General features: G+C 33.3%; 1 protein-coding gene across 1 annotated transcript; it reads right to left on the reverse strand.

The window, feature by feature from the left end:
- Positions 1 to 2,261: 2,261 nt before the first annotated feature.
- Positions 2,262 to 26,911, reverse strand: LOC128282159 (alcohol-forming fatty acyl-CoA reductase-like). The gene is made up of 4 exons (XM_053020329.1): positions 26,721 to 26,911; positions 26,448 to 26,538; positions 2,803 to 2,884; positions 2,262 to 2,287 (listed from the first exon to the last, which is right to left on the reverse strand). The coding sequence occupies exons 1-4, from the start codon at positions 26,909 to 26,911 to the stop codon at positions 2,262 to 2,264; spliced, it is 390 nt and encodes a 129-aa protein (XP_052876289.1).
- Positions 26,912 to 27,923: the final 1,012 nt, after the last annotated feature.

A 27,923-nucleotide genomic window follows, 5' to 3' on the forward strand; every position in this document is an offset into this window, starting at 1 on the left:
TGAGCCATCTGGTTTCTTAACCTCTGAACTTCAGCTTGAGCTTGACTCTCCGAAGCATGTATTGCTATGAGCTGGATCCAAAATATTGGGCTTGGTTAATAGCAGATCCTTGAATTCGAACCTGACCATACCTTTCAAGACGCAAAACTTCAGTAATAATTCTATTATCAATGTCCTCAAGATTAACAGAACTATCACTCGAAGCAATCATTTCATACTCCGCCTTTTTATCCTTTAGTTTCTCCTAATAAATCAATCAAAAAGTTAGAAACGAAATATATAATAAAAACAAATGCAACATAACTTAACATTATTTAAAACTACTAACGATGAATTAAACCATTATAATTAAACATTATAAATATTTAAAATAAATCTTTATTAAGTAAATATACCATAATTTCACTAGCTTCAGAAGTCATTGGAGATTCATCTTTCTTCCTATGTGTAATGTCAAAAAGCTGAAGGTGTTTTTTGACCAAACGAGAGTTCCTACAATATAGTAGTAAAAATATTATTTAATAGAAAGTAATTATATTTGACACAATTAATAAATTCAAAAGACCTCGACCTCAGCTACATAAACAAAACTTTTCTACCCTACTGTGTGCGTGAATTTTTGTTTTTGCTTGCTGCTTGTTCCAACTCACACACGGTCCTACATTATGAAATTATTATTACGTATATAGTAAATACTATAAACTGAAATAATTATAAGAGTTTGGAAGTACATAATACCTCTCCTTTCTTTGAATTCCAGAATCTAACCGCATCTTCCCGTTGGTACCTTAGCATTCCCAGCAGGACATTTCGCAATTTCTCTTCGAGGCTTATATCTTTCTTAAAATATTCTTTTTTTACGGTGCTTTTATGGTATCTCCATTTTTTTCCCAATGCCTTCTTGATATAAGCATCCGAGACCTCTAAAGTAAATCTCTCCTAAAGAAACACAAGTTTAGAAAGTAAATATAAATGAAACTTAAACCAAAGTATTATAAATTACATTTATGTTTTGTTACCTTAATATTATCGAGAGCTTGATTTTTGTTACTATCAGGCATTTGATGCCATGATTCATAGTTGATAGGCAACATATTGGCATTTCGTGCTATAATGCCCAAATATCCTGCTAAAAGTCGAGCTTTTGATCCAACAGACTGACCAAAATTGTTTCTAGATACTTTGACATGCTCAATAGGATTTAACTCGTATAAATCTTTAAGTAGCGTACGTCCTCGACCTCTGCGCGTCCCACAACTTTCAGCTGAAAAATGGTATATTATAATATAAGAATTTGAAAAAGAAATCAATAATAAAAGTCAACACGCATGTAAATTAAATTTAACATTACTTTGAATTTCTACAGGCTCGTTAGGTGTTTCTGAAACATTCGAAGATCCAGTAGCAATCTGTTGTTCACTATTTGTTTCTTCTGAATTTGGAGTATTCTGAATAATACTTAGATCTCGTAATCTTCTTCTAGGCATTTTTTCTGCAATACACATAAAATAGTTGAAATTTTAATAAGTAATTACAACAATAATAGTACATATAAAATAGTTGAAATATTTAACAAGACTAAAATTTAAATTATAATATTATATATAATTAAAAAATCGTAAAATCTTACTACATCATAATTCGTAAATATCTTCATCCACATCCTGGCGAACCCATTGAAATTGTGCACTAGTACTAGGGATATTTTCATTTAATTTTTGTTCTGGAAAAGGAAAATTTTCTGATCTTTCGACGATATCATCTCTACTTCCATTGCCCATGTCAAACAAGTCTCTAGGGGTGTTTCGGAGTACAACGTACCAACCCTCATCAGTTGGATCTTTCGAATAAAAAACTTGTTTCACTTGAGAAGAAAATACATACGGCTCGTATATCAATTGTTGTCCAGTGTGAATCAAGCGAGAGAAATTCACCATTGTAAAACCAAATTGATCTTTTTTAATTCCGCGAGCAGTATTAACATCAGCCCAATCACATCAAAATAAGACAACTTTCCATTTCCATAGTAATCCAACTCAATAATGACAGTAAGAAGTCCGTAATACTCCACATTTCCTTCAACAGGATTACTGTCCCTAGCACTAGCATAACTTGTAATTAAAGAATTAACAACAATTCCACAATTTTGAGTTTTCCTCATTCTCTCGCGATATTTTGTATAAAATCTGAATCCATTGATGAGGAAGGCACTATATCTCTTTACTACTCTATTTGGACCTTGGAAAAGCCATTTAACTTTGTCATTGACGCCCTTCCCACTCTAAACCTATTGAATCAAAAGTAAATTGAGTAATTATAAATGTTATGAGAAAACATTATTATTTGATAGAAAAATATCGCGATTATGTATAACTCATTAACTTCAGTTGCATACCGTTTGGCTTAACCATTCACGAAAAGATTCTGTGAATAACTTATTAATCTCTCGATGTTGTAATCTTCGGGAACTTGAACGAGATCTCAAGATTTGTTTGTACTCACTATGTTAAAAATAGGTTTAATTGGTTAGAAGATAAACAAATCAAAAAGATGAATATTTATCAAATTCTATAACTTACTTGCGTAATGGTTCAATTGAATCATGGTGAAAAAGAACATATCGATGTGCTAGTATCCGAGATCTATTATCTAATTCTGCAATTTCAAATTTATCGATTGGTTCTCCATAACTTTGAAATAAATAAGTTTTGGCCAAGTTATGATCAGTGAGCCCAGCATTTCTACTTGGTCTATTCAGTCTTATTTCAACATCTTCTAAATATCTAGAACAGAAAGTCATACATTCCTCTGCCAAGTAACCTTCAGCAATTGATCCTTCTGGATAACACTTATTACGACAATAAGACGTCATTTGCACAGGAACCTAAACACGATATACAACATTATCAAAAGTTATAATTAAAGGTATAGAGGTGAATGAATGAATACTTTACAAATAAATTAGCACCTTTCTATAGGATACATCCATCGATAGAAAATTGGTCCACCAAGTATTGCTTCACAAGGGAGATGGATTAGCAAGTGCACCATAATAGTGAAGAAGGAAGGTGGAAAGATCTTCTCCAAATTGCAAAAAGTCAAAGCGGCTCAATCTTGTACTTTCTCAAGTTCGTCAACATTCAAAACTTTGCCACAAATAGCTTTCATTATATTGGATAGTTCAATTATACAGGACATCACCTTTTTTGACATACAGCACCGTAAAGCAACTGGCAATAAATTTTGCATCAAGATGTGATAATCATGTGATTTTAAGGAATATAGTCTTTGATCTTTAAGACTCACACATTGAGATATATTTGATGCATACGCATCTGGGACCTTTATATCCTTCAACACCATGAAAAACACTTTTTTCTCTTCCTTCGACATTGCAAAAATAAAAGGCGGCAACCGATATTTCCCATTTGGAAGTACTTGGGGATGAAGATCACGCCGAATTCCCATGTTAACTAAATCAAGTCGACTCTGAAGATTATCTTTCAATTTTTCATCGACATTCAAAATTGTCCCAATGATGTTCTCGCAAACATTTTTCTCACTATGCATGACATCAAGGTTGTGTCGTAAAATCTGATGCTCCCAATAAGGCAACTCAAAAAAAGTACTTCTTTTTTTTTCCACAAGTCCGCCTCATTAGGATCATCCTCTTCATTAGATTCATCATCAAATTCATCCCTCGATCTTCTCTTTGTTTGCATGTTGGGTGGTTGATTCATCTTCCCATAACTGAAATTGATATCTTTCAACATGAATAAGATTTCAGATCCAATGGTCTACTTAGGAGCTTTTCTGAACTCTATAGTACCATCAAATAGAGTCCTTTGAAATCTAAATTTATGATTTCCATCTAACCACCGACGATACCCCATATAAAAGAACTTTTTCCCATTATATAACCACTTCGAACATGTTTGTGCAGCACAACAAGGACAATCATAACGTCCGTTGGTACTCCAACCAGATAAATTAGCATAAGCCAAGAAATTATTAATAGTCCACAACAAAGCTGCACGTAAATAAAAGTTCTCCTTTCTCAATACATCATATGTCTCAACACCCGCCCATAACTGTTTTAACTCTTTAATAAGTGGCTGCAAATAAATATCGATATCATTTTTGGGACCTTTATCTCTAGGGATAATCATAGATAAGATAAAAGAAGATTGCTTCATGCAAATCCATGGAGACAAATTGTAAGGAACAAGCACTACAGGCCAAGTACTGTATGAAGTGCTCATGATTTTATAAGGATTAAATCCATCATATGCTAGCCCAAGCCTCACACTTCGAGGATCACTTGCAAAGCTTGGAAATTTACTGTCAAATGATTTCCAAGCTAAAGAATCCACAGGATGCCTTAATAATCCATCATTAGTTCGTTGATCATGATGCTACGTCATAGACTCGGCTGTCTTTGATGACATGAAAAGCCTTTGAAGCCTTGGTATTAGCAAAAAATATCATAAAATATTTATTGGCTTCTTTCTTGACTGTGCCTCATATTCATCCTCATTCACATCTTCTGTATTTCTATTCATCCAACGAGATTTACCGCAAACGTGACAAGACTGTTGGTTTATTCGATCACCCCAATACAATATGCAAGCAAAGTTACAGTTTCTATGCCATGGAATATAGATATATCTTATCAAATGAGTCTAGAATATGCGCCAAAATCTCATTAAAACATAGCATGAAGTTTTAGCAAGGATAATCAAATAGTTGGGCTGCTTAGACAACTTGGAAAGTTGATACTCCTACCTGATTCAATACAAGAGTTGCTCAAAGTGGCTGGTAAATTTGGCAGAAAAGAGCACTTGAATCCAAATAGGTTAAATTAAAGAAATAACTAACAGGATTTTTTCAAACCACGAACAAGAACTAGAAAATCACCTTTGTTTATTCACCTGCTTTTGCTTTATTCATTTCTCATTCCTTAACCTTGTAAATGGCAACATAACTTTTCTTTTGTAGTCGACCAAATCACTGGACGTTGAACACATGTAAAGTTAAGCCACCACCTCATTAAACCGGATCCTTAGTAAATAGCATGGAATGCTTTCATAACAATATATTAATGTACAAAAAAATTACGTACTTGCAAGTAGGCATGGTGAAAGCCTCCTTCTCATTTTGTTGTTTTGCTTTTGATACTTGTTTAATGCGCCAAAATCAATTTCAAGGCTGCCGATTTAAGGAAAAATAGTTGGGCTGCTGATTTCAGGTGGAAATTAGGGATTTCAGGGGGAAAAAAGAATAAAGAGATAAGGTTGGGGAAGAAAAGCAAAGGAAAAAAGGGTGTGCTGCAAATTTTAGGAGAAATTTAGGGATTTCAGACTTTGGTTAGGGAAAAAAAATAGAGGAAAGAAGAGGGAAATGAATACATTATCATTGGGTTTGTTGGTTGGAAAAAGGGGGAGAGCAAAATGATGACGTTTTGACTAAAAGAAATCATCATCTTTTGTGGCGTTTATCCACTCACGCCGCTAAATCCCTACCTATTGCGGCGTTTAAGCAAAAATGCCACTAAAAAACCTACAAAATGGCATCGTTATGGCTAAAACAAATAAACATTTTGTGGCACTTTTAGGTAACGCCGCTAAATCCCCACCTCTTGTGGTGTTTTGATGAAAAAGCCACTAAAAAATGTTATTAAATTGCGCCATTTTGATTAAAATAAAGTAACCATTTGCAGCGTTTTTATAAAAAAACACCACTATTTCTTACCTTTTGCGGTGTTTATCATAAAAACGCTGCTAATTTCAATCTAAATTTCTTCTTTGTTTCTATATTTGAAAGGTTTAATTATTTCTTAAATTCCTTTAATTTGTAAAATTTTATAATTGTGTCTGAAAATAATTTTAAATAATATGAAAATCATAAACCCTAACCCCTAAACTCCTAAACCTTAAACCACAAATCCTAAACTATAAATCCTAAATCTCAAAACCCTAAACTCAAACCCTTATTCTATAAACCACAAACCACTAAACCCTTAATTCTATATCTTAAACCCTAAATTAGTTAGATAAATTTGAATATTTTATATTCTTTCAATATTTTAGGAAATCTAAATAACATTTTCAATTTACTAATTAATTTTGTTTCTCTAGAGATGCACAGTTACCATTTTTTAAATTTTAATATATATAAAGTTTATCTATCATCTCTTAAATAAATTAAACTATAATTATAATTTTAATTTATTCATATTAATATTATCTCTTTTACAATTATATAAAAATTATGTACTATATAAATTTAAAAACAATCAGTCATATACCCAAAAACTTTAAAATTATTTTAAATAATAGTATTTTAATTTTTTCATATTTAAAAAATACTATATTCAATCCATTATTTCGATTCAAAAAAATCTATATTCAGTCCATTATTTTGATTTTTAGGATTCATTAACTCAAATACTACTTTACGCACTTTAAATTTTATTATATTTATGGCGATATATAATTAATGATTCACAACTTTAATAGATATATGTTTTAAATATTTACAATAAGTTAAAAGAAATATTTTAAAATTTGATTATGTATATAATTATAAGTATTTGCTTTAATTATAAGTTCGGTCGATTTAACTTCTGTGACCTTGTTCTGTTTTGATGAGGAAATAGAGCTCTTTTTGCAGTATTAGTTTTGGCATCTTGGTTGGGTTGAGAGCTCAGCTATTTGTTTTGGGGCTTTTGATGTTTTTTTGGTTTCTCGGGACTGATGTAGTTTTGTTGCCCCTAGTTTTCTTGACCAGGCCTTTTCGTCTCTCTTGTTAATGGAAGTCAGTTTTCTACCGTTCCAATAAATATAACCACTCCACCACGCTAAGCTTTCCTCTATGTAGTGCTTAATTTTTTTTTGTTTTTTTTGCAGCGTTGTGGTTATTTTTTTTAGCACAGTTGAGCAAATTTTTTCGCGGCGTTTTTGAAAAAGCGCCGCTAATGCTCAATCTATAGCAGCAATTTTCAAAACGTCGCTAAAGCCACTAAAGCTCGACATAAAACAAAAGACGTTGTGTTTAATTTTTTTTGCAGCATTTTTCGAAAAGCGCCGCTAATGCTCAATTTATAGCGGTGTTTTTCAAAAAGCACCCTAATGCCACTGAAGCTCAACATAAAACGATGTCATTGTGCTTAATTTTTTTCGACATTTTTCAAAAAGCACCTCTAATGGTCGACCTACATGAAAGAACATTGTATTCAATGTGTAAAAAACTGTTTCAACAAAGAAACAAACAGTGGAGGCTATTGAAGACAACAATAAGCAAATAGCATTGCTTACAAAGATCATAAAGAGATTCTCTAAGAAGGGAATTAAATTAGATGCTAGAGGGACTAGTAACCGTGACATAAAGACTCACTTAAAGAAAGAGAGTTCAAAAAAAAAAGTTCAATGTTATGAGTATGAAGGATTTGATCTCCTTCAAGCCGTATACACCATAGTCAAAGAATTGAAGAGAATTTTGTGAAATTCATGAAATTTGAGTGTAGAATTGTAGAAGGGAGAAAGTCCGTTCAAGTTTCGGTTAAATTATGAAGCAAGAGGACTCGATAGCTTTGGGTTTGGGTTAAGCTTAGAAAGGCGAGAAAGTTCGTTGATATTTTTTTGCAGGTAAACTACAAAAATAGTCACTTTTATTTGTTTCATGTTACATTTTAGTCATTTATGTTTGAAATGTTACGTTGTAGTCACTTATGTTATTATTTTGTTACGAAGTGATCACTCTTACGTTAAGTTCCGTTATCTCCTTAATGGTAATCCTACGTGGCAATCCAACTAGATTTTAAGTGCCAACTTGGATTTCCTAATGGGATGAGAATAGATTTTTTTATTAAATAAATTTAATTAATTAAAAATTTTAAACCCTAAATATTAGTTAAAAAACCGTTCATCTCCCCCCTTTTTTTAGTTTTCTTTTTCAATGACTAAAAAAGCTATTATCATCAAAAAAATTTATTCACGTACAAAAACAAAAGAGGATTCAATGGAGGGTCCAGGTATATCTTCTTCACCGACAAATTTATGTTCTAAAATTTAAAATGAAGTGATTGTCGAAAAATAAGAATATGGTAATCATTTTTGTTCTTAATCATTGTAACGCCCCAATTTTCAGGAATTCTGTGAATGTTGGCATAGGTTTAATTATGTTAGTGGGCCTCTAGAAGGCCAAAACTTAAGATAGAACCCGACAATTTTAGTTAATTTTTGTTCCATAAGAAAAAGGGGGTGAAATTATGAAATAGAACCTATGTGAAAATGTTTGAAAATGCTATAGGCTAAATTGAAGTGGCCAAATAAATAGGAGTGCAAAATAGGAGGATTTGCATGGAAAACCCCCCATTTTACATGAAGTGGCTGGCCATCATGTTGTTGTAGACAAAATGTGCACTTGATATCCATAATTCATGGTAAAAATTGATAATGGGTTAGGTAAATGTTCCATGATAATGGATTAGGTAAATATTCCATGATAATGGGTTAGGTAAATGTTCCATGATAATGGTTTAGATAAATGTTCCATGATGGGCATTTCATGTCTTTTGTACTAAAGAATTAAATGGATGAAATATGAAATTTTATTAAAAGAAACAGGGGTGAAAAGAACAAAGTTTTGTCCATCTTTGTTCATCATAGCCTAAAGTTAGAGAAGAGAAAGGAGAGGAGATAGCTCTTGAATGTTCGGTCACTTGGGGAAGAAAATTGAAGGTAAATTCATGGTAGTTTGCTTCTATTTTGAGGTTCATGAGTTCTTCTTGATTCTACCTTAACTCTTGAAGCATATTTTGGTTTTTAGTTGTGTTGTGAGCATTTATTCATGAATTAAAATGAAGGAAATGGTTGTTGTTTCATGTTCTTTTGATGAAAAATGGAAGATAGGTGAAGTTGAGCCAAACAAATGAGCATGCATGTGCCTTAGATGCTAAGGGGAAAAATCGGCTAACATGTTGTGCTTTAAAATGATGAAATGGAGATTATACTTATGTAAAATCATAGATATGTGATGATTGATTGGTGATATACATGTTTAAATAACATGCATGCAAGTTATGTGTGAAAGAGTGAATTTGATAATAAATCTGCTTGGGACAGTAGCAGTAATGTGACTTTGGAAAATCGCCATAAATTGTGGGAGATGAATTAGAAGCTGAATAAATTATGTAATTAAATCTTGTTGAGTCTAGTTTCAAATGAAATAAACGAGAACATATTTTGAATTCTGTACAATGAGAAATTTGATTCGTAATGAAGAGTGGTCAGATTAGTCAAACAGTGAAACATGGGAAACTTTAAGAAAAATCTGGTATTGATAGGCCAAACAAAAAATTATGAAAATTTTATGTATATAAGATATATGAGTCTATTTTCAGGGAAAATTAACGGCACTTGATTTGGAGTTTTGTAGCTCCAATTATAAATGATTTAGTGACTGTTGCTCAGGAAGACAGCTTGCAGTGAAATTATGATTATGTGGTAAACATTGACAAAAAATTGTTAATGAGTTGCTTATTGATTTCTTATAAGCTTACTATGATCTGTAGGTGTGGTTGGCCGAATATTGTAAGGGGTTAATACGTAGTTTGTATTTGAATAGTTAGATTAACGTGTTAGTAATCCAATTGTAGGCGGTTCGTGTGGGGATCTCGTCAGCATATCGTCGCAAACAGGTGTGTAACTAACACCCTCTTTCTTAGTCTGAATCGGCAAAAGTCGAAAAGCCGAAATGCCGAAAACCGGTATTTTGTAGATTTGCGAGTGTACGAATGCTCGTGAGGTAAATCGATTAATGTTTTTGGTAAGCTGCAAAATTTGGACTGCAAAGTGCATGATTTCTATACCCTCGATATTTTTGGGCTTAATGGGCCAAAATTGGAATGATAGGCCAACGGGCCCAATTCGGTAAGAACCATCGGTACGTGATTCTGTTAGTACGTGAAAAGTAGGAATATGCGTGAAAAACCCTAAAATAGATAAATTACTGAAATACCTTTAAAAGTGGAAAATTTACAGTTTTACCCCTAGTAGATAAATTACCGAAATACCTTTAGGGTTAAATTGACCCAAATGCATGTTTGACTGTTGTTATTTACTGCATGCCATGTTATTATTTGATGCATGCGATTGGGATATTGACGGAGGAAGTACTGAAAGTGGCTTGTCCACGTACTGGAGGCTTTGCCTCAATTTATCGATAATCGAGCAAAGAAGGTCAAAATCGTGGAGTGTTAATGGGTGGGTTGAGCTATTCCCACATGGAGTGTAGGGCTGGTACGGGTGGAGTGTAGTGGTTGGTGGGTTGAGTAGTCTCCCCAAATGGGCTTGCATATGTTATTGATGTTGCATGTATTTTGAAATAGGCCTATGGGCCACACTGTTATCTGAATAATGGGCTAAGGCCCAGTTTATTGTAATCTGAAAAGGGCTCTGGTCTAGTACCACTATTATCTGAATGGGCTTAGGCCCAATAGGCTTGAGCTGACTTGGGCTTTGAATGGGTTTTCCTTACACACTGAGTTTCCCCAAACTCACCCCTTTTATTTTCATCCACGCAGAAAATCCCCAACCATAGTGGGCTTGGAGTCGTGAGGGATTCGGAGTGGCCACCGCTCGAAAGTTTGGTTTTCTTCTGGTGAACTGGACATCCTATTATTTACGTTGAGGTTTGGGTTTTTAAATGTAATAAGACCGCTTAATTATTTTTGATGGTTTTAATATGTATTACTAAGATAGGTATTACTTATTTTAACTGTTGAAATTGGATCGCTTTAGGGCGCGTTTTCAAAAAAAAAAAAACAACAATTGATTTCAAAATAACACGACAATAAGCAAAGCTTCCGCAATGAAAGTATTTTCCAAAATTAATCACTTTTCCTAAAAATGACTTAATCAAATTGGTTTCCTAGAAATATACATGACGTTAAGGTGTGGCAATGGCGGTGTGCATGTCTAGGATTGGATCCGAAGGGAGCTTGGTACTTAAGTAGTCCGATAGACTCACCTCCTCTTTTCCGGTTTCCTACCTGGTGCACAGCTTCCATTCACTTTAACCTATAATGAAATTATCTTTTAAAACACTAAGTAGGTTTTTCTGGATAAACAATATAAAATGTTTTGAACGCTTCAATGTGGCATGTCGGATCTGGACATAACGTCTAGGCTAGGTTTGGGGTGCTACATTTAGTGGTATCAGAGCCTAGGTTGCAACAACTCGGCTGTGGAATGGGTTTACAAAAACAAAGATTTTTGAAAACGAAAATTTTATAAAGAATGCGAAAAACTCGATTTTCAAAATTTAGATCTTTAGAAGGTGGCATTCCGAATCTCCGTCTCAAGTCTGTAAGTATTACTCTGAACTCTTCTGAATATTTTTTTGACTTATCTGCATCATCAAATCCTGCTAGGATACTCTAGATAGGATGATATCGAAACCATAGGAAAATCGAAAAGAGATCAAACTGTAGCTAGACTTCGATTCTACAAAACAAACTCGAACTCTTCATTCGATTCATAAAACATCTATAATAAACACTTTGGAATATTAATTGATGCATAAAATTCGTAATCAAGATAATACGATATGAGTACAAGAGGTCGTGAACGAGCCGAGGAACCGCCGAGCGAGATCTTCGTCTTGAGACATATCTTTGGCGGTGGATGCACCGTACCACCGCAAGATGAGAGGTAGAGTCTCATGACCACGGTGCCGAGGATGATGCCCTGTCACAGGCAATGCTTCTTGTTCTGGAAAGGGTTTCCGGGGCAAGTACGGGTAATGAAGTTCGGGGATCTATTTCTGAACGACTTCAGGCTAACGGAGTGAAGATCTTTAGGGGCGTGTCTGGTATAGCCCCGAATGTGGCGGAATATTGATTGGAGGCCACAGAACGGATTATGGACGACTTGGACTACTTTGAGGAGATTATGAGTGGGGTATCTGTACTAAGTCCTTTGGGTCACTCGGTTAGGGTAAACAAACTGTATAGGGATGTACCCTTAGAAATTCAAGGTAGGATTTTCCCTGGAGATCTGATGGAGTTATCGGAGAGTTTGATCTCATTTTGGGAATGGACTGGCTTGTTAAGCATAAGGCGACCCTGGATTGTGCTGCTAAACGAATGGTGTTAAGGACCACAAAGGATGATGAGGTTATGGTGATAGGTGAGCGAAGGGATTATTTGTCCAATGTGGTGTCGGCATTAAGAGCCGAGAAGTGGATTCGGAAAGGTTGTGAGGCCTATTTGGCATTTGTAAGTCAGTCGGAAGAGGAGGGACTAACAGTGGATAAGGTTAGGACCGTAAAAGAGTTTCAAGATGTTTTTCTGGAGGAGCTTCCAAGATTGCCTCCGAACCGAGAAGTTGAGTTTGGAATAGATTTATTGCCTGGAACGGCGCCTGTGTCCATCGCACCGTATGGGATGGCACCGAAGGAGTTAGTAGAGTTAAAGGCTCAAATTGAAGAGTTGTTGGATAGGGGCTTCATTAGGTCAAGCGTGTCTCCATGGGGAGCACCGGTGCTATTCGTGAAAAAGAAGGATGGTACGATGCGGATGTGCATTGATTATCTCTAGTTGAACAAACTGACGATTAAGAATAAGTATCCACTACCAAGGATTGATGATCTGTTTGACCAGCTTAGAGCAGCTTCTGTATTTTCCAAGATTGACCTTCGATCTGGATATCATCAGTTAAGAGTCAAGGAGGTAGATATCCATAAGACGGCATTCAGGACTCGGTATGGTCATTACGAGTTTTTGGTTATGCCATTTGGACTAACGAACGCTCCTGCAGCATTTATGGATCTGATGAATCGGGTGTTCCAACCATTCTTGGATCGATTCGTAGTCGTCTTCATTGATGATATCCTGCTATATTCTAAAACTGAAGCGAAACATGATGAGCATCTCCGTATAGTGCTGCGAGTGTTAAGGGAGAAGGAACTCTTTGCGAAGTTCAGCAAGTGTGAGGTAACCTTCTTAGGACATGTGGTCTCTGCCGAAGGGATTAAGGTGGACCCCCAAAAGATTGAAGCAATTTTGGAGTGGAAGCCACCTAAGACGGTGTCGGAAATTTGAAGTTTCCTAGGGTTGGCAGGATACTACAGAAGGTTTGTGGAAGGTTTTTCTGTGATGGCAGCACCTCGACAAAACTCATAAGGAAAGGGTACCGCTTGTATGGATGAGACCCAGCAGGAGGCTTTGAGAAGTTGAAGAAAGTTCGATCAAGCACCTATGTTAATTCAAATGAGTCAGGAAGGATTTTACTGTGTACAGTGACGCATCACATGTAGGCTTGGGCTATGTGTTAATACAGGAGGGTAAGGTGGTTGCATATGCATCACGACAACTTAAACCTCATGAAGGGAACTATCTTACTCATGATTTGGAGTTGGCGGCAGTGATATTTGCACTTAAGATTTGGAGACATTACTTGTACAGGGAGAGGTGTATTATATACACAGACCACAAGGGTCTTAAGTATTTGTTGACTCAGAAGGAGTTGAACCTTAGACAAAGGAGATGGATTGAGTTGCTTAAGGATTATGACTATTCGATCGAGTATCAACAAGCAAGGCTAATGTGGTAGCCGATGCTCTAAGTCGTAGAATCAGATCGATCCGAGAGCAATGTTTTCTCGTCGAGTCAGATGATGATAGAAGTCTGTTGGCTGAGTTGCAAGTGAGGCCAACCTAGGTGGATCAGATTAAGGAAAAGCAGTTGAACGATGAGTCTTTGGTCGCTCATTTTCAACGAGTTAAGGAAGGGGAAACTTCTGAGTTCGGTTTAAATAGTGATGGAGTTCTGTGTTTCCGAGGAAGAATTTGTGTTTCGAGGGACTCTGATTTGAGGCAGACAATATTGAAGGAAGCTCATGGAGGACTTTGTGCCATGCACCCTGGAGGGAACAAGTTGTATCACGACTTACGAGAATTGTACTTGGTGGCACGGACTTAAACGAAAGTAATGTGAGTTTGTAGGAAATGTCGACATGCTAGCAAGTGAAAGTCGAGCATCAATTACCCTCCGGATCTATTACAGTTAGTGAAGATACCACTTTGGAAGTGGGAGAGGGTAACTATGGACTTTGTGAGTGGGCTGCCCTTGACACCATCAAAGAAAGACTCGGTGTGGGTGATTGTTGATAGGTTGACCAAATCGACCCATTTTATACCTGTTCGTACTGACTTTTCACTTCAAAAGTTAGCCAAGTTGTATGTGGCGGAGATTGTGCGACTTCATGGAGTCCCAGTTTCAATTATTACTGATCGGGATCCCAGATTTACGTCTCGATTTTGGCAAAGGTTGCATGAGGCGTTGGGGACGCGATTGAATTTTAGTACGGCTTTCCATCCCCAGACTGATGGTCAATCGGAAAGGGTTATTCAGATTTTGGAGGACATGTTGAGGGGATGAGTGATTGACTTTCGAGGTAGTTGGGAGGATTACTTGCCGTTGGCAGAATTTGCGTACAATAACAATTACCAGGTGAGTATTCGAATGGCACCGTATGAAGCAATGTATGGACGAAAGTGTCGTACACCTAGTTGTTGGGCCGAACTAGGAGAGCGACAAGTTCTTGGACCAGAGTTGGTAGCTGATACAGAGGATAAGGTCAGAATAATTAGGACCGGTTAAAGAAGTATCGATAGGCAAAAGTCGTATGCTGATTTGAAGCGTAAGGAGATTGAGTACTCGAGGGTGATATGGTCTTCTTAAAGGTTTCTCCTTGGAAGAAGATATTAAGGTTGATAAGAAGGGCAAGTTGAGTCCGCGGTTCATTGGGCCTTATCGGGTTTTGAAGCGAGTAGGCCCAAGTGGCTTATCGCTTGAATTGCCTCGAGTTAGACAGATTCACGATGTTTTCATATCTCCATGTTAAAGCGTTATCGTCTTGACCTGCTCATGTCCCGCCATTCGCGAAATTGAAGTTCGATCGATTTGACCTTTGAGGAGGAGCCTGCAAATATTGGCTTGGCTCGAGATGTTAAGGTTCTCAGAAGGAAATCTGTCCCGTTAGTGAAAGTACTTTGGCGTAATCCTGGAAGGGAAGAAGCTACTTGGGAATCAGAAGAGACTATACGTCAACAATACCCTCAACTAGTTGGATCAGGTAAATTTCAAGGACGAAATTTCTTTAAGGAGGGTAGAGTTGTAACGCCCCAATTTTCGGGAATTCTGTGAATGTTGGCATAGGTTTAATTATGTTAGTAGGCCTCTAGAAGGCCAAAACTTAAGATAGAACCCGGCAATTTTAGTTAATTTTTGTTCCATAAGAAAAAGGGGGTGAAATTATGAAATAGAACCTATGTGAAAATGTTTGAAAATGCTATAGGCTAAATTGAAGTGGCCAAATAAATAGGAGTGCAAAATAGGAGGATTTGCATGGCAAACCCCCCATTTTACATGAAGTGGCTGGCCATCATGTTGTTGTAGACAAAATGTGCACTTGATATCCATAATTCATGGTAAAAATTGATAATGGGCTAGGTAAATGTTCCATGATAATGGATTAGGTAAATATCCCATGATAATGGGTTAGGTAAATGTTCCATGATAATGGTTTAGATAAATGTTCCATGATGGGCATTTCATGTCTTTTGTATTAAAGAATTAAATGGATGAAATATGAAATTTTATTAAAAGAAAAAGGGGTGAAAAGAACAAAGTTTTGTCCATCTTTGTTCATCATAGCCTAAAGTTAGAGAAGAGAAAGGAGAGGAGATAGCTCTTGAATGTTCGGTCACTTGGGGAAGAAAATTGAAGGTAAGTTCATGGTAGTTTGCTTCTATTTTGAGGTTCATGAGTTCTTCTTGATTCTACCTTAACTCTTGAAGCATATTTTGGTTTTTGGTTGTGTTGTGAGCATTTAGTCATGAATTAAAATGAAGGAAATGGTTGTTGTTTCATGTTCTTTTGATGAAAAATGGAAGATAGGTGAAGTTGAGCCAAACAAATGAGCATGCATGTGCCTTAGATGCTAAGGGGAAAAATCGGCTAACATGTTGTGCTTTAAAATGATGAAATGGAGATTATACTTAAGTAAAATCATAGATATGTGATGATTTATTGGTGATATACATGTTTAAATAATGCATGCAAGTTATGTGTGAAAGAGTGAATTTGGTAATAAATCTGCTTGGGACAGCAGCAGTAACGTGACTTTGGAAAATCACCATAAATTGTGGGAGATGAATTAGAAGCTGAATAAATTATGTAATTAAATCTTGTTGAGTCTAGTTTCAAATGAAATAAACGAGAACATATTTTGAATTCTGTACAATGAGAAATTTGATTCGTAATGAAGAGTGGTCAGATTAGTCAAACAGTGAAACATGCGAAACTTTGAGAAAAATCTGGTATTGATTGGCCAAACCAAAAATTATGAAAATTTTATGGATAAAAGATATATGAGTCTATTTTCAGGGAAAAATAACGGCACTTGATTTGGAGTTTCGTAGCTCCAGTTATAAATGATTTAGTGACTATTGCTCAGGAAGACGGCTTGCAGTGAAATTATGATTATGTGGTAAACATTGACAAAAATTTGTTAATGAGTTGCTTATTGATTTCTTATAAGCTTACTATAATCTGTAGGTGTGGTTGGCCGAATATTGTAAGGGGTTAATACGTAGTTTGTATTTGAATAGTTAGATTAACGTGTTAGTAATCCAATTGTAGGCGGTTCGTGTGTAGATCTCACAAGATATCGTCATAAATGATGTGTAACTAACACCCTCTTTCTTAGTCCGGATTGGCAAAAGTCGAAAAGCGAAATGCCGAAAATCGGTATTTTGTAGATTTGCAAAAAGCGAATGCTCGTGGGGTAAATTGATTAATGTTTTTGGTAAGCTGCAAAATTTGGACCAAAGTGCATGATTTACGTGCCTCGATATTTTTGGGCTTAATGGGCCAAAATTGGAATGATGGGCCAACGGCCCAATTCGTAAGAACCCTCGACGTGATTCTCGTTAGTACGTGAAAAGTAGGAATATGCATGAAAAACCCTAAAATAGATAAATTACTGAAATACCTTTAAAAGTGGAAAATTTACGCTTTACCCTAGTAGATAAATTACCAAATACCTCTAGGTTAAATTGACCTAAATGCATGTTTGATCGTTGTTATTTATCGCATGCCATGTTATTATTATCGATGCATGGGATTGGGATATTGAAGGAGGAAGTACTGAAAGTGGCTTGTCCACGTACTGGAGGCTTTGCCTCAATTTACTGTTAACTGAGCAGCAAGGCTGCAACTGTGGAGCGTTGGGTTGGGTGGGTTGAGCTATTCTCCACATGGAGTGTAGGGTTGGTACGGGTGGAGTGTAGTGGTTGGTGGGTTGAGTAGTCTCCCCAAATGGGCTTGCATATGTTGTTAATGTTGCATGTATTTTGAAATGGGCCTATGGGCCATACTGTTATCTGAATAAGGGGCTAAGGCCCGGTTTATTGTAATCTGAAAAGGGCTCGTCCAAGACCACTGTTACACTGAATGGGCTTAGACCCAATAGGCTTGAGTGACTTGGGCTTTGAATGGGTTTTCCTTACACACGAGTTTCCCAAACTCACCCTTTTATTTTCATCCACGCAAGAAATCCCCAACCATAGTGGGCTTGGAGTCGTGAGGGAATTGGAGTGGCCACCCGCTCAAAGTTTGGTTTTCTTCCGTGAACTGGACATCCTATTATTTACGTTGAGGTTTGGGTTTTTAAATGTAATAAGGCTGCTTAATTATTTTTTATGGTTTTAATATGTTTACTAAGATAGGTATTACTTATTTTAACTGTTGAAATTGGATAGCTTTAGGGCGCGTTTTCAAAAAAAAAAAACAACAATTGATTTCAAAATAACACGACAACAAGCAAAGCTTCCGCAATGAAAGTATTTTCTAAAATTAATCACTTTTCCTAAAAATGACTTAATCAAATCGGTTTCCTAGAAATATACATGACGTTAAGGTGTGGCAATGGCGGTGTGCATGTCTAGGATTGGATCCGAAGGGAGCTTGGTACTTAAGTAGTCCGATAGACTCACCTCCTCTTTTCCGGTTTCCTACCGGTGCATGCTTCCATTCACTTTAACCTATAATGAAATTATCTTTTAAAACACTAAGTAGGTTTTTCTGGATCAACAATATAAAATATTTTGAACGCTTCGATGTGGCATGTCGGATCCGGCCATAACGTCTGGGCCGGGTTTGGGGTGCTACAATCATTGTATTTTCCAATTCTTCACGTTCTTGAATAATTAGTTTCTCAATCCGATTTTTTTTTATCTGAATCGGCTTGTTTGTTCACAATCCCTTTGTGGGTATCCCTTTTTTTCTGATCTAAAATTCTTTTAGTTGTTAATATTCATATCAAGATTTTAATTTAGGGTTTTCATTAAACAATAAAAAATCCAATCTTTTGTTTTTCAGTATTGAATAAAAGAGATAGAGGAATGCAAAGAAGACATACCTGAACCCTCCATTGAATCCATCTTTATGAAGCAGTCAATTTGATTTCAACTATTTTGATCTTAATAATAGTTTTTCCAATCAAATGAAAAAAAAACCATTGAAAAAAAAAGAAGATACTAAAGAAAAATTCAAAAGAGGAGATGAACAGATTTTTAAGTTAAGGTTTAGGTTTAAAAATTTTAATTAATTAAAATTTTTAATTAAAAATCTATTTTCATCCCATTTAAAAATCCAAGTTGGTATCTAAAATCTAGTTGGATTGCCATGTAGGATTACCGTTAGAGAAATAATGAAACTTAATAGTAGAGTGATCACTTCGTAACAAAATAGTAACATAAGTGACTAAAACGTAACATTTCAAACATAAGTGACTAAAATGTAACCTGAGGCAAACAAAAGTGACTATTTTTGTAGATTGCCCATTTTTTTTGCTTTCATGTTTGAATTTTGGTTGCTAAATTTATTGATAGTTAGTAATTGTGGATCGAAATATTTGGTGTTGGGAATTTGAGTTTTGGCATAATGTAATACTTAATACTTGCATGAGAATAAGGTAATATTTAGCCTAAAATTCTGAACTTAATTTGATATATTGATTTAATTATTTCATATTTGGAAATTTTATGTTATATTATGGAATTAAATTTTAATCTAAATTGAGTTAATATTTGACCATTATTGCAAATTCGAATTATAGAAACAATCCGTTGCTAAAATGAGATGTCTGCTTTACTCGAATTTGAAACTTTTGGTATGTATATAACTTCAATGAATTTTATTATGTTTAAATCTTATTTGAATATATGCATGTGAATATATGTCATGAACTTGGTAAACATAAGTTAGAATAGTTGAATATAGGTGGCACTATCACTAGGATCTAGTAGTATTTAGAAGCGAATTCAGGGGGTTTGATAGAGGTTGGGGCCTCCCCTAACAAAATAAATTAATTTAGACTCTTTTATAATTTATAAAATTTTAAATAAATAATAAAATTATTCTTTCACCCTAAAAACTTATAAAATTATTAATTTAATTTTTTAAAAATTATAAAAATATAGATTATTAAAATGATGAAATTACATATTTACTATAATAAATATATAAAATTTAATTCCGACCCCTTAATAAAAATTTGGCTTCATCCCTCACGATATTGCCTATTTTTATTATTTCGTGTTTGGATGGTTTTGTATTATGTGTACGAGATATGTGTGCATTTCTGGAGTTTAGGCACTTATGAGCTTGGTGTATTTGGTTGGGGCGTTGTAAGTCATTTCGATATTTGAAATTCCATCATCTGCATGTTCACACCAATTTTCCAATTGCTAACCATCGCGCTTTGTTATATAAAAAAGAGTAATAAAATAATCTGGATGATTAGATTATTTCTTAAACAATTATTAAATAAATGTATTCACAAATACAGGCATTAAATTGAATTACGTTAGTTAAGTGATAAAATGTTAAGAAATTTGATAAGATACATGCAATATATGTTTAATTGTAATGTGATACCATCACCTTATTGATTTGGTAAATAAGTGGTCAAACTGATAAGTATGCTTGTGTGTAATTTATGTGCCATGCATGTGACTGCAATTATATTATGTGTTTAAAGTCCTTAGAAAAACCATAATTAAATTACTATGTTCTTCACTGATTAACATTTCACTTCATTTCTGTTTGGAGGTCGATATTGACAAATTACTTCTATCTATCTAGAATTTATCTCAAAACATTAAAAATTTGTCAGAAAGAACAAATAATAATAATTAAAATATAATTGATGAAGAGTGTTATATAAATATTTTATTATTAAATTAATATCCATCAACATTAAAATGAGTCGATGTACTTTAATATTTTAATAGTAATTAAACGTAGAGTTTTATATCGTATATACTTTTTATGTCTATAAATATAAATTTTGGAGAAGCTAATCAATAAAATGCATACTTCTCTTTTGTTCTTATATTTCTCTTATTATTTGCTCTTTTTATTCTTTTAGGATAAATCTCAAAATTCTACATGAACTTCAAATTTGTGCAATTATACACGTTGTTGAGTATGATTCCTATTTCAGTCAAATTTGAGAAATAATTTTTCAATTAAATTTTGTTTATTTATTTCAATCAAACTCTGATTAGTCTAGATTCTTTTATTATTATTTGACCTATGAATTGAACCTATGAATTGAGCCTATAAATAGGCTCTTTTACAACCTCAGAAAACACAACCATTAGAGATTAGAACTCATAACATTTTTAGAAAATTTTGTGTTTACGTTTTGAGGGTTCTTTATTTTTAGGGTTTAGTTTTTATCTCTATCTTTTGTACTCTTTGTTCTTTTTCCATTATAGTAAAATTATCTTTACCCGTGGTTTTTTATCCTCTTTGGATGGGTTTTTCCACATTAAATTTGTGTGCTCAATTTCTCAATTTCTTCTGTTATTTTTACTTATTTGTTGCTTAATCGGGTCAATTAACAACATGTGATATTAGAGCTAATTCAATTTTTGTAGATCAGCCCGTTCAGAGATGACAGCAACAAGGTTTGAAATTGAGAAGTTCGATGGTGTCACAAAATTTCAATCTGTGGCAAGTTAGGATGATGACAATTCTAGTTCAAACTGGCCTGAAAAAGGCTGTTATCGAGAAAAAGCCTGAGAATCTAAATAAACCAGAATGAAAGAACTTGATGAAAAGACCTTGTTTGCAATGCAGTTGTGCCTCGCGAATACAGTATTATAGGAGGTATTGATGGAGAAGACCTCATCTGCCTTATGGAAAAGGTTAGAAACTCTTTATACGACTAAGTCTCTGCCTAACTATTTAATGTTGAAACAACGTCTATTTACGTTTTGCATGAACGAAGGTGAGCTTCTTAGATATCACATCAATCAATTTATTACTTTTTTAAATGATTTAAAGAACGCTAAGGTTTAGATTGACAATGAAGATAAACTATTATTGTGCTCTTTACCCCCTTTATACAAGTCTTTTAAGGAGATCTTGATTGATGGAAGAGACAAACTCTCATTCGAAGATATGAAGGGTCATTTGTTGAGTAGAGACAAACTTGACAATGAGCTTGGTTCAGAAAGCAAGACAGATAGGCAAGTTTCCGTTTTGGTAGCGTCAAAGAAGCAAGACAAAATGTGTCGCTATTGTAAAAGGTTAGGTCACGTCAAAGCAGATTGTTATAAACTGCGAAATAAAAGAGCTACTAAAAGTAATGAGGAAGATGTAGCTGCTGCTAATTTGACCGATGAAAGTAGTGATGATTTCTTGTTAGTGTCAACAAGCGATAACTCCAAGCTTACGTCCAAGTGGATCCTAGATTCGGGATGTTCTTTCCACATATGTCCCAATAAAGAATGGTTCTCTACATACAGTTTGGTTGAAGGTGGAGTTGTGCCACTACACCAAAATAGGGTTTTAGGGGTATTTTTAGCGACGTTTGAATAGAAAACACCACTAAAAATCGAATAGATCGAGTATTAGAGGCGTTTTTATGAAAGCGCCACTAAAGATCGAGCATTAGCGACATTTTTAAGGAAGCACCGCTAAAGATTGACCTATAGTGGCGCTTTTTTAAAAACGCCGCTAAAAGATTAAAGAGAACGACATCATTTTTTCTAAGCTTCAGTGGCATTAGTGGCACTACCCAAAAAATGCCGCTATAGGTCGATATATAGCAGCGCTTTCTTAAAAACGCCGCTAAAAGATTAAACAGAACGACGTCGTTTATTTTGAGCTTCAGTGGCATTAGCGGCGCTTCCTCAGAAAATGCCGCAATAGTTTGGGTTTTAGCGGCGCTTTTTGAAAAACGCCGCTATAAATCTAAACTATTTTAAGGTTAATGGATTATGAGTTTAAGGGTTGGGGTTTAGGCTTGATGGTTTATGTTTTATGATTTAAGGTTTCAGAAATTATAGTTAAGGATTTAGGGTTTAGATTAATTTTTGTTTTTAATTTATATATGAAATTAAATAATCTCTTATATAATTGTAAAAGAGATAATATATTAAAATTGTAACAAATTATTTATTGAAAAATAAATAAATAAAAAGTAATGATTGATATGGATATATAGGTAACTATCTATTTTGGATAGGACCAAATTATAACAAATTAAATAAGGTCTTATTTTTATTTTGAATTGATTTTATTTTGATCATATCTAAAAGCGACTTTATAAACAATATAAATTAACTACACCATTCACTTAGCTATAGGAAAGTTAATTTCATTTTAGTTACTTAATTATGAAAAGTTACACTTTGATAAATAAACTATTTAGAAGTTTTCATTTAATTAAGTTACGAAGCTGTTAAAATCAATGTTATATGGCTTTCTCTAAACCCTAACCCCTAACCCCTTAAATCAATAACCCTTTAAATCTCAAACCCTAAATCTATAATCGTAAATCATAAATTATAAACCTTAAACCCTAAATATTAAACCTTGAATCTTAAACCATAAAACCCTAAACTATAAACAGTACTAAACCCTTAAACCCTTAAATATAGATTCCTAAATCATAAAACTGTAAACCTAAATCAGTAGACCTTAAATTATAAAACATCTTAAAACTATAAACCCTAAATCTTAAACCTTAAACCCTAAATCCAAAACCATAAAACCTTAAACTATAGACAGTAAACCCTCAAATACTACTTAAATACTAAATCCTAAACCTGTAAGAATAAATTTCATATGGATATATATTGATATATATATTAATGTGAAAGAACGACACAAACATATAAAAAATGGGAAACCACATTTCAATCTCTATTCTCTAAATATTCAAATTTTATATTACCATGTAATGTTTTAATAAAAAGTTAATATTATTAACTGCTTAGATTAATTAATAATATTATAAAAATATATAGACTAAATGATATTAAAAATTAAAGTATATGCAAATAAATCTGAAATTTAAATATATTAGAGAGACCAAATTAAAATTTAACCATGTATTAATAGTAAATAATAATAACAATAATAATAATAATAATAATAATAATAATAATAATAAAAGAGAAAAAAAAGGATTTATATTGCATACTTAGTGGCGTTTTAGAAAAAAACGCCGCAACCATGTATTAATACTTTAAACTATGTCGTTTTGAAGCTTTGTTATTAAACGTCGCAAAAGGTGTGATTTACCGGCGTTTTCACTAGAAAACGCCACAAACATCTATTAGTAGATTGCAAAACGACGTTGTTATTACCAAGTTATTAGTGGCGCTTCTTGGAAAAACGCCACAAAACATCTAAAGAGATCTCAAAACGTCATCATTTTATAGCCTTTTATTAGTGGCGCTTTTATAAACGCCACAAAAGATGTGAAATACAGGCGTTTTCGCTAGAAACGCCACAAAAATCTATTAATAGATTGCAAAAACTGCGTCATTTTATAGCCTTTCTAATTAGTGTCACTTTATAAAAACGCCACAAATATTTTTGAATAGATTGAAAACGTCGTCGTTTTTTTGAACCCCATTTGCCTTTTACTTTCCCCAGTTCAGTTTACCCCGATTATTTTCTTTACTTCATATGTTTTAGAAATCCCTAAAATTTCCCATTACTTCCAAACCCTAATTTTAGAAATCCCCTATAATTTCCCCCAAAGAGATATCCTCAAATCATTTTCCCCGAAGTCCCTTTGATTTGCTCAGGTATCAGTATTTATCCCATAACCCCAAATCAAAAATTTTTATTTTGCACCCTAACTGCGTCTTCGTGTTCCCCAACTTAAACTCGATCTCATTCCCCCATTTACCTAATTTCTTCTCTCATTTTCCCTAACTGTGTCTGCGTCTGCGTCTGCGTCTGCCTCTTCTCTACGCCGCTGCAGCTGGAATTTCGAGTCCTATACTATAGGTATTGTGTTCATGTTGTTCATATACAGCAGTTACTGTTTGCCCATTGATGCCATATTGTTTATATATTTAATATATTACTAATTCATGTTTTAATCATTTCATTGATGCCACATGTATTTAAATTATATGCAGGCTAAATGACATGAGAGCTGAAGTTGTGATTAGGCTTTTAATTTTGACGAGAATTACTTACGCTTGTTGATTAGACTTCGTATTCTAGTAGCTTTCATAAGAAATTTCACTTTTGGGCTTTGACTGCTTGATTTGCTTTGCATTCTCTCTTGCTTTGCTGTTGTTGCTGATTTATTTTGAAAATAACAATCGAGCAAGCAGAAAATCTGTTTTTCCAATAATATTTGAATATGGTTTGAAGTAGACATCTATATCGTGTCACCTGTTTAAAATTCTTAAATTGGCTGAATCGAACTACTTAATATGTTGGTTGAGAAAATGTAATCTTTGTTGGCTGTTGTATTTCATCTTTATAGTTTGATTCCATTTTGTTTTTATAAGTAGCTTGACCAAACCAAATTCCGTTTACTAGTTTTTCATTTTCTATTCGTTGACTTGGGCTATAATCATTTTCATTTATTATTCCTCGTATTATTTTTTTTCATCTCCACAAATTCTTTATATGGAATGCTTTGTTTATTACCCTTTTAACGTGAATAATTGATAATGGCTCATGATAGTTTATGCATGCATCTGGTTATAATTTTAACATACGTTTTTTCAGGAAAATATGGAGCTTTGGAAAGATGGTTATCAGGGTGATGTTATCGGGGAGCACACAACAGATGTTCTTGTCACTGAATTTGTATGTTTCTTGTTGTCTAATCTTTTCTTTTCTTTTTTTCTTACTTTTTTCCACCTTAGAAAAGGTTATCAAATCCTAAAATCATTACTGTTGGGAGGGTTTTACCTAAATACTATCCTTGAGACCGTAAAATGAATGAGTATACATATGGTTATACCAAGAAAAAGAAAAGCTCGATGTTTCCACATATCATCACACACTAATTATGTCAGTTATCTTAGTGTAATTTCATTTGCATATGTTTCAAGGACTAGTCTAGGGACTAGGAGTATTCATTTTCTTGGTAATTTGATACTAGCCTGCTAGATGTAAGCATCAAAACCATGTGTTGTCCTAAAAATCAAAATCATGAAATCCAATGAAATCGATTTCATTATAGCGATTAATTAGATTGTTTTGGTTTAAAACAATTACATTTTGAATTACATTTTATTGGTTCAAAATCATGTAATTGTATTGAAAAAGGTAAAATTACCAGCAGTCCCTATATTATATCTAGGATTACATTTTGGAAAAAATTAACAAACCGATCCCTATATATTAGATCAAATAAGTCTTTCGCTAAAATTAAGTGAATTAAATATTTTTCTTCAATAAAAGGATCAAAATGCAATTTGAAGTATAAAGTAAGGAACCCATCCCTATTTTCTTCTAGTTTTTCTTCCAATTGCTTGTGAATATATGTATATAAGTTACCATATTAAGCAAATACATATAATATGAATATATGTATAATAATATACCACGCAGATAGTAACACCGTATTTAGTAAACCCATGTTAATCTAATTTCAAAGGGTTTTGAATTTCCATTTTAGTCTATAAATTTTCAAGTTTATTACTGTACATTTTTTAATGTAAAACTCAAATTACTATTCTTGTTTATCCTCGGATTATTTTTTAATTTCATGGTCGTTCATTGTTTGCGGTGTAATTTAATTTGCTGGAATTGACTCTACCATCCAATTTACAATTTGTAAGAGGTATGTATATTTAATTTGCTAAATCTTTATTTGATGTCTCTCCATTGAAATCTACCATGTATTCCATGAGCTAAGTGAATTTTTGCTCAATTTGAAAACCTTTTAATTTTTGCTAAATATCCTTGTCTGAAGCACCTAGCAATCTCAGTTCATTCAATTTTTGTTCAATAATTTTTTTCTCAAAATTAATGTCTAATATAGGGACTATTATACACTTTTACCAAAAAAAACCATTATTTTTCGCCAACCTGTGGATACATGATCCAAAACTTTTAATTTCACACATTTCTTGGCGAAATTTGCAACAAATTTAGCTCCAAATGTATTGAGACCAAGTCCCACATCATATCTACATGAAAAAATAAGAATAAAAACATCAAATATAATTTAAATTATAATTAAAAAATAATTTTCTAATATTTAATATACTGACAACATACATTCAAAGGCATAGTTAGAGTGGCAGACATTAACTATCATTTGATTTACTGAAAGACAATATATATAAATATATATATATATATATATTACCTTTCGTCAAAGTTGGTTGTTGCAGCAAGGTTAACCACATCAACTTCATTCAACATCTCTTGTACTAAATTACAATCTTTAATGCCCAAATCTTCATGAGATATATCTCCAGGAATTAGTGTAATATTCTCAGATATAAATGAATTGAAATTTTTCTCGCATTTTTCTTTCAGAACTTTGAACAAATCCATTCCTATAATCTATCACGAATAAAAAACGATATCGTATGTTATTTAATTTTTTAATTTCATGGTTGTTCATTGTTTGCAGGTGTAATTTAATTTGCTGGAATTGAGCTGGAATTGACTCTACCATCCAATTTACAATTTCTATGAGGTATGTATATTTAATTTGCTAAATCTTTATTTGATGTCTCTCCATGGAAATCTGCGGTGTATTTGTCACGTCAATTTTTCTACCCTATTTTTGTAATTTGTGATTAAATATTTCTATATTTCTATCACGATTTTTAATAAATTAAATTATTCGTATAATATGTCCCATCTCCGATACAAATATTTAATATATTTTTATAATTAAATTTAAATTATTATTGAAATATGCTCGTCTGCTTTTTCACAAATATTATCGTCCGTTTATGATTTAAGTTAAAACTTTTATTCAAAATAAATCATAGCTTTTAAACTAAATACGGATGTTCACACAATGCTTTAACATGTACTTAAGAAAAGATGACTTGTAAAAAGAAATTAAATTAAGTGTGGACTATTGTACATCTATATTTTAACTGCACATGTGATTTGTCAAATAAAAGCAAAACACATGTCTATATTAAAACAATGTTCAATCTTATTTTAATTAATATAATTTGGATTAATTTATTTAAATATTATTTAATTAATATAATTTGGATTAATTAATAATATAAATTGGATTAATTTATTTAAATATTATTAAATTAATATAATTTTATAAATATTATTTAATTAAAATAATTTTTTTCCATGTGATTTTTCACATTGTCAAAATTTATTTTTATTTTTTTTCCGAGGTATAAAAATGGAATGTTGAAGTAATAAATTTATTGTCAAGTTTAATATATAAGAACATATTAAATCTAAGAAAATGGAATGTGAAAATAATTAAAATATTATATCATTTTAATATATAAGAATTTATACTTGTATAAATTATTAATGTGCAAAATTTATAAGATTCTAAAAATATATATACTTGAATACA

Source organism: Gossypium arboreum, chromosome 10 (assembly GCF_025698485.1).
Source record: "Gossypium arboreum isolate Shixiya-1 chromosome 10, ASM2569848v2, whole genome shotgun sequence".
Classification (NCBI taxonomy): Eukaryota; Viridiplantae; Streptophyta; class Magnoliopsida; order Malvales; family Malvaceae; genus Gossypium; species Gossypium arboreum.

Coding starts and splice junctions, on each gene's coding strand:
- LOC128282159 (XM_053020329.1), bottom strand. CDS start 26,911: ATGGATTTGTTCAAAGTTCTGAAAGAAAAATGCGAGAAAAATTTCAAT. Junction 26,539..26,720: donor ACAACCAACTTTGACGAAAG/GTAATATATATA, acceptor TTTTTCATGTAG/ATATGATGTGGGACTTGGTC. Junction 2,288..2,802: donor AGGTTACTTGGCAGAGGAAT/GTATGACTTTCT, acceptor TTGATTCAATAG/GTTTAGAGTGGGAAGGGCGT.